We start from the raw sequence: 8584 nt of genomic DNA on the forward strand, positions 1-8584 counted from the left end.
ATGTATCACACAATGTTTATCAAAAATCTTCATTATCAACTTATGAGATCATGTATAAAAATATGGCAGCCTCCTGGGTGTGTACCTACTCAAAAACAAAGACCAAAGTTTGATCAAAATCCGAAAATAGTTATCTGTGAAAACAAAATCACGCCATTTTTTGCAATTCTAGAACATGACCTTATGTCTGAATAAATTGGAGTAAAAATAACAATCCACAATGCCTTTTTGGCTCGAATAGACTGCAAAAACAGCAGAACATTCGACAAACATTACGTCAGCTCTTTTTAAATTGCTATTTAAAAAAAGCGAATTAACCTATCGACTCGCAAATATCATCGCCATGTAAATGAATGCCGCGAATGAGCTTACTCGATATTATTGGATATCATGACTTCGAATTACCTTGTTATTTTGTTGTTTCAATAACTATTGTTGGCTTGTTGGTTCGCGTAGTCTTAAAGCCAGCCAGGTTGAATATTCGAATCAAATCTTGCTGGATAGAAAAAGTTTATTATATCAAATAAGGAAAAATCTGGGAATCAAACCTAATCACCACCCGAGGCACAATTCTATCCTATGATCCATCCATCAAGATTCGTGATTTTAGATATATACTTCTTAGTTCATAATATTTAATTGGTACCTACACTACTGTAACTTATATCCCATGAAATCAATAACAATTTGGCTATCTAAATAAAGCATTATCATTAAATTATCAACTTTTAATCTAAATTAGCTACGGATGATGGCACGTCAAGCGAAACAAGGTATCTTATTGTAGTGGTTGTAAGTTCGTTTTTACGACAACAAATTTTAGTCAGTTCTACTGGTAACAGTATCTACTCGACGTCACTGATCTTTTGCACCGGTAAATTCTGGTGGAAGTGATATTATCGGATAAAACCTACTTAATTTGCAATCCAACAATCTACGTACCCACCTAGTGGTTATCTTCATACCTAAGTACATAATTAATCGTTTTACTTGACTGACAAAACATTTAGCCTTAACTGTAAAACCTGGAAAAACTATACTTAATAAAAAAAATTAAATAAGCTTTTGTTTTCATACATTTATTCATGAAAAGAAAACTTATTTTTTATGCATTAAATAGGTACTAGTGATAGGTACCTAATCCTATATAATAAACAGTCAGACTATCTACGTACTGCTGTAGTAGATACAACTTAGGTACAGCCATAATAATATTTAACATTCGTGCAGACTAAATAAATAATTGTTAAAACCATTATTATAAGCAAAACTACCCTAAAATCATCCCAAACATCAACCACTCAAGCGCTAAAAATAGCAAGGTCAGTCTGCAAGCAAGCCCTATGGTTTAGTTAGGCATCATGTTAGTTTGCTGAAACGATAACAGATGGCGTTAGCAGTCTCAAAACTTGATCGTCGCACCAAAAACAACGCTTTCGTAGCAACAAGATTATTATTTACTGCCATTCAGAGCTAATCATGAATGCATTTTGTTTTCTTTTCCTTGCAATTTATTGGCAATAACAATTTCGTCTCATAAAAGTAGGTATCAATTTGATAGTGATGTTTCGCGTAAGGTTTATTGTTTTTACATCATTAAATTTAATGCTCAATGCTCATGTTTTGATTATAATAAAAAGTAAGCGCAGGCAGTCCTAATTGTTTAAATTATTTATGTAGGTTAATTTCGTTAATTAATTGAATTAATATCAAAGGTGAGGTGGTGAGTAGGCTAGGGGTCATTCCATCGTTTCGGGTGTTACGTTCGTACACACATATTCAACAATTTCATGTATTTTGAAATAGTATTTTAATAATGTTAGTGCCTTAATCTGTCCGTTTTTAGTTGTTTTATCTAAATAATAAAGTTTGTACAGCTTAGAATGTAGGATAACGAAAATATGATTCGAAAAGTGTGCGTTTCGGGCGTTACGAGATTTTGCCTCTATGTTCTGACTGTTATTCCTGTAGATTAGTTTTCGTCCATTTATCCTTCGACCTATTGCAATATTTTCCTAAATTTAGGTAAGAAACTTATTTAAATCTTTTTGATATCATTTGAAAGCTAACAAAATTACCTTTCAAATGATATACCACAATCCATAGTTACTGTATTGTAGAATTGGTTTTAAGTTAATAATTCAACTGCACCCTTTTTTCTACACAGTGGTCGAAAACTAGCGTACACTAGGACGAAAACTGATTTTTTTGGACGAAAACTAGTGAAATCGCCTCTTTTGCATAAAATATTTTTTATAAAAAAACCCGTGGTATTTACTTATTGTCATATAATATTAACGTAAAGTAGACTATATAAGGACTAAAATGACATATTATTATGATACATATGAGTAAGGGTATTTCAAGATATTCATTTCGCATCACAAAGTTGGCAACTCCGATAATTGGACGAAAACTAACGCACTTACCCTAATTCGCGTCTTTAAAACATATTTACCGACAACTTTAATTACTTATTGAGTGTTTATCTTCTAAAAGACATACCTACTTAATTTAATGCTATCCGTCACGCTATCAATCTCTTTTTCAAATAGCATTTAGTAATAGTGATGTGCAATGGCGTAACTAACTATCGATAACACACTAATGACCTCTTTCGGAGTTCTAGTGACAACTCAAATAGGTTGTTGTGGGCACACGACTACTGATTGAAGAATTTTTTTGTTATTGGCTATCCTTTTGGTTAGGATCTTGTCACAATGTAGGGTAAAAGAAACTATTCCATTTCGCCGAATTAAAAAATCGTGACTCCGCTGCGATTGTAATGTCGGCCGTTTGTATATTATGCGAGGCATACGTTGCATAATTTCTCTGATTGATGCTCGGAGATTTCTTTTATTCCCTCGTTTTGTTACACAACGAGTTTTGCCTGTATCAGAGATGACGATGATTCTATCTGAGCCCTTTGCGGTTATCTTGTCGAATCGGAGAGATACACAAAATAAGAGAACATGGAAGGTTCACTCTCTTTGACATCAAGTTTCTTTTCTTGAGTAATTATTTTGTTACTTGGCCACTAATTTACTACAATTTGTAACGAGAACGATACATTTTCCTTCAACCTTCAAATTTTTTCTGATTTTGAGTATTTTCGTCCGTATTCACAAACATTACTATGAGGTCTCACAGTGCGCGTGGACGCACAGGGTGATACAGGAACCAATCACAGAGCTCTATTCAACGCTGTGCGTTCGATTTGCTGCTCCACTTAAGCAAGCATCGTTTGTGAATACGGGCACTCAAATTTCAGACTGAAATTAAGATCAGTTTCAGTTGGTTTTTTGAAACCATGTTTGTTTGATTAGTAGACGATGAGCCCTGAGGTCTTAGACCAAAAAGGTGTTCAGTAGCAACTCTTCTGCTCTTAATTCCGTTGTGGCAGCCCTGCCGTGCTTATTGCCACAATCATGTCGTTTGCTCTGCGGTTAGAAAGCGAATTGCCCGCTTTAACGGAATTACCGCTTGCACAAAATATGGCCGAACACCAAAAATTAAAATTTTACATTACATAAAACCTCGGTGGTTTATGACAAAGGGACTGTCTGTCGTTAATGATAATTTGTTTTTGGTTTTCATCATCTTAGATAATTATCATAACTTTTAAAACAAGTAAAAAAACCCCTCAACATCCACGCTTAAAAGTATATAATATTCTTTAACTGTTAATTTATCAGACGCTGTAACTGCACTTAGGATCCCCTGAACTTACTATTTATCTCCATCTTCTGGCAAAACTTGACAGATCAAAACATTTCAATCCATTGGTTGTCCTGACTATTCTCAAATTCCCAAACTACACCAGTACCAAGCGTAACCAGCGCTAGTTTCACGTGCCACTGTAAGGTCTCTAAATTGAGATATACAATGTATAGCTCACTGGTTACAGTACTCAGACCGGTTGCAAGATGAGTTTAGAGATTCGATTGTAATAAAGCACCGCCCCGCGCATTAATCAGCTACCCGTTGCTAAGCCGGCTTTCATAGCAAGTAATAATTTAGAGTCCATACATCTAAATGACTTTAATTTCCGCCGATGGAACTGCCTCTGCACCTAAATTGGAACTGTTTACGAGTTTCGTGATTTATTAAACAGATTCTATTTTTCGAAAGCTACTGATTTCGATATTGTTTCTATTATAGACCATAAAGCTGTGGCGATTGTTTTTCTAAGATTGCGTTGAAAAAATAAGTCGAATCTCGTGGACTTTGATCGGTTGAACGGCAAGTTGGGATAAAAAACGATCGAGTATCTATTTTAATAGTAGTCTAAAAGTAGTCTAAAAGCAATTAGAGAATATTAAATGACCGTATAAGAAGCAGTTTCTACTGGTATCACCAGTTTTTTTAAGACCTAGTCCTGCAGAACAAGATCAGTTCCATTATAAAACTATTTTGTATTTTTTGTGGCATGTAAGTTTCTTCAATGCTCATGAATGCTCCGTGAAATTAATTACTTACTGATTTCATATAGTTATTATTTCACTACTTTCTACAAAACGAATACAATCATGCCATAAAATAGCTAATTGATTATACTTACGCTCGATAGTCTTATACGCATTATTGTTATTCGATTCGATCAGTTCCGAGCGACAATGTTTAAAGTAAACAATTTTATTGCTGGCCGTAAAATTGTTGACATCTAGTCTGTAGAAAAAATAAAATAAAATGGACCGACGTCATGCATATGTAACAGCCTAGCCCATTCGATAAGCTGTATATAGTCTTTATAGACTTAGGTATAGAGTGCGAAAGAAGCCTAGAAGAATTATGAACGTGATAAGATTTTGGGACCACTTCATTGTCTTATAATTGCAGTAATTTTAAGGCAAAAGTTGTAGGGAGTTGAAAATTTTGAGGTGTCTTTGCCTGATAACTAACAGAATCTTTTATAGTAAGAACTTTACTTTTATTGAGGCTTCTTCTAAACCTTTTTCGTTAGATAGTTGGTGTGTTTATAGACTTAGATACGAAGATGGGGTTGCACCGATCTCGCTCGGACCGGTCGCAAACTGGAACCAGATGGAACTGGTTTCGCCAAACCAGTCCTGTTTATACTATCGCCTCACTTGTTTGTTGCCTACAGCTCGACTTCATGGTAATGTATGGTAATGTCCTCGAGTTTCTTTTGTTTTCCATAAAATATCATCTGTTTGTCATCTTTCGACCTTTTTAGACATTCAATGGTTTCTATGTGTTCGTGTGTGTATGTGAGCCTGATAAATGTGTTGGTGTAGCTTTCTAAAAGGGGTTTAGGAAAAAAAACAAGGGAATCCATTATTGAAACTATGTATTTTTTCAATAATTTCTACACTTTTTACGGTCTATCAAATAAATATCAATTATAAACAATTGATACATTTATTATTATTGTTAGTTTTGTATATGTTGATTTCAAGTTTAGAAGTTAAATGTTTTTGTAGCATTTTATAATCTTTTTGATGAAAGTGAACTCTAGTACTATGATATTGTGCGTTTAAAACACTGGACCCTACAAACATTTAGATTTCGTTTAAAAACGGTTAGTCTATTGATTTACATTTAATGTAACAATTAAACTGGATGAAGAAAATGCATTCGACTGCAATATTAACAAGTCTGTGTACGGCGTACACCTCGTCCACTGGACTCTACAGTTGCCAGCTTTGCGTGGCGATAGAAAACAATCTTACAAAAAATTACAATCTTTTATATTAACTTAAATAACTTAATACTTTTTATAACTATAATAATATAAACCTGAGATCTTTGCAAGAGGGGGCGCCAGGGGCGCTTGCTCAGCCACTCCTGCCGCCCCCCCAGTTATTGCCTCCAATCGCTCACGGCACTATTATACAGCTCTATATTCTGCTCGCATATCCTCACATTCATAAAAGTATATTTTTTCTCATTTAAATTTTATACATTACAAAAGTAGTATCACAAACAAATGTACGAACTAGTACAATTACAAAAAACGTACACATATCTCCGACCTCGGCAGAGATCGCTCTAATAAATACAATTACGATACATGAAATATACCTCTACTCAACTTCAGATAGAATTGAACTCGAAACAAAAAATAATACCTAAGACTAAATCGATCAGGGTATCATTATCACTCGCGCGGCGGCGACTGAGATCATGAGGTTCGCACCGGTTGCCGCCGCGCCACTCACGCGTCACCAACGACTCGCAACCATTAAAATATCCAATAATAAAATACAAACAATCATCGTAATGATTAACATAAGTACGGACGGCGCCTGGAGGCGAGCGCAGCGGTGGGTAGAGGGAGCGACAGGGAGGGGGGGATCGAGATCGACGCTCGCCGCCACGCGCCGTCGCGCGCTCGCCCGCGCGTTCGCCGCGCATTCGCCCGACAGCGGCGAACACCGCCGCTTTGTGAGCACAAAGCGCTGGTCGTTCGCTGTCGGCCGGCTCCGCGGCGTCTGCGGGCGCGCAACTAAAGTCGGCGCTCTTGCGCGCTTACTCTATAACTATACATTACATATCACGCTGTGCTTTTTTCTCTTATTAAAAATATATAATAATTAATATACATATAATATTGATATTTGTTAAAATAACGATACGTAGATATCGAGGAGGGCAGTCAGTCGGCTCGCTCGCACCACGCGGTATCACAGGCGGTTCACTCGGCCTGGCCTCTGAAGAGTTTTTTCTTTTCTATCGTGAACTGGGGGCTGATAATGATGGTGCCGCTCCGCGTTAAATTTCTGTAACAATAGAAACGGGCCATTAGTTTCGCTAATCATTGCCACTCCGAGATTCAAACTATTAAGTTTGTTTCATAAAATAGTGGTTGATGAAAAACTATGAAACTCACTTTAAAAATTGCGGCAACAGGCTAGTCCAGTTCGTCGAGTCGTGCTCTAAGTGCAGATGGATTTCGTGCGTCGTGAGCATGTTGGCGTCGATCTTGAAGGCGGCCAGGCGGCGGCCGGCCACGTCCACGATGACAGCGGCGCCCCTCGCCCCGCAGGGCTCGCCCTCCGCCAGCGCTAAGATCTGCCTCGAGGCCCTGGCCAGCAGTTCCGCAGGTACCAGGACCTCGGCTGCGGCCAGCTCGCTGGCTCCCTTAGCCGCCCGGAGTTCTCTTTCGAGCCGTTGAGCCAGCGCCGCCTCCGTCGGCACCGGCATCGGCGCTTCCCGCCATGTCGGCCCGTTCCACGCTAAAACAATAGAAACACACTTTCAAATTTCGAACTTTTTCAATTTTTATTTTTAGTTACCTAAAATCTAATAGGATTAGCAAACTATCGATAACTGGATTAGATAAGTGGGACATCACTATAATCACTGTGTTTAAAATTTATTACTATCATAAAAACTAAAAAAGACAAAAATTGAGTAACGTCAAATTAGATGAAGGTATAGTTAACTTTACTAAATGGCAGTTACAAAATGAAACCAAATAGAATTACTAACATTCAAATGGGAATCTTACTAGAACTCAAGAGCCATAAAGTTTTTGTACTGAAATCAGAAAGTGGATCGAATCGCAAGGGCAAGGGAGCGCATCGGAACAGCTGACGGCTCAGCTGAGCGCGGCCTGACAGGCCGGCCGAGGCACTGCGCGCGCCGCCTAGCAACTAACCGGCTAGAAAGCTTCCCTCACCATCTCACATGATAGAAAGTAACTCACCTTTTTCACTGTTGAATCCCACATTAAACTGATTGGTGACCGGCAGGATCTCCATGTTTTCCAAATTTTTACTTATATTGTACACTTTTAATACGAAATTTAAAGCGTTCCGCTCCGGAACTTAAACGCTAGAAAAATATCACAAGTCTCTTTTGTACTGCGAATGCGCACTGAACAACCGGCTTCACGACCGGCGACTAGTTATCGTGAAGAGATCGATGGGAAATTGAAACGTCCGGTTAACACGACTGCATCAGATCTGATCTCGTAACCTTAGGGCTTCGTCACTCGCCCTTGGCTCTGTTCGACCCACCCGACCCGGTCGCTTTGTGTGACGGACTGGCGATATGGGGAAATGCGCGGTATTTATATAGCGGGCCGCGGGCGGGTGTGCGCGGGGAGTGGCGGCGGGCGAGCGCGGGGGCCCCGCGCGCCAGTTGCGCCCGAGCGCCGAGCTTGGCGGTCGTCTCCACGCCGCTCCGTGCCGGCTTCCGCCGCGAGCCGGCCGGCTTCTTTGTTCTAGTCACGTACGCCCCCCAGTGCCCTAAAACTCTGACAAAACACCCTATCTCTCTATTCAAAACGTCTCAATCGTATCCCAAACGCGTGTGCGAAGTTTTCGGTACCGAAAGAACGTTCTAGATTTCTTTGTTCGTTTGTGATGTGGAAGTTCTTACAACGACTTGTTACCGTGTCGTTCTGCGTTGTGAGAGCTGAAGCAGTTAAGATTTGTAGCGAAAATTGTAACCGGCTTAGTATAAGTTTGTTATAGTTACGTATGTTGAAATTGTATCAGCACTGTATTGGATTATGAAAGTTGATATCGGGCGTCGCTTCGGCTAGGTAGGTCTCGGCATACAAAGATAGTATAGATAGCAAGACTATTGTTTCATTATTGTGTTCAGGTTAAGG

The 8584-nt window shown here is 38.9% G+C and overlaps 1 protein-coding gene across 1 annotated transcript; it reads right to left on the reverse strand.

Moving 5' to 3' along the window:
- Nucleotides 1-5409: 5409 nt before the first annotated feature.
- LOC114358098 (protein charybde) lies at nucleotides 5410-8029 on the reverse strand. Its single transcript, XM_028311980.1, has 3 exons — nucleotides 7673-8029; nucleotides 6854-7199; nucleotides 5410-6743 (listed from the first exon to the last, which is right to left on the reverse strand). Exons 1-3 carry the CDS (start codon nucleotides 7725-7727, stop codon nucleotides 6659-6661), a joined length of 486 nt encoding a protein of 161 aa, XP_028167781.1. The 5' UTR covers nucleotides 7728-8029; the 3' UTR covers nucleotides 5410-6658.
- Nucleotides 8030-8584: the final 555 nt, after the last annotated feature.

Source organism: Ostrinia furnacalis, unplaced genomic scaffold (genome assembly GCF_004193835.3).
Source record: "Ostrinia furnacalis isolate ACB-3 unplaced genomic scaffold, ASM419383v2 OfSCF0267, whole genome shotgun sequence".
Classification (NCBI taxonomy): domain Eukaryota; kingdom Metazoa; phylum Arthropoda; class Insecta; order Lepidoptera; family Crambidae; genus Ostrinia; species Ostrinia furnacalis.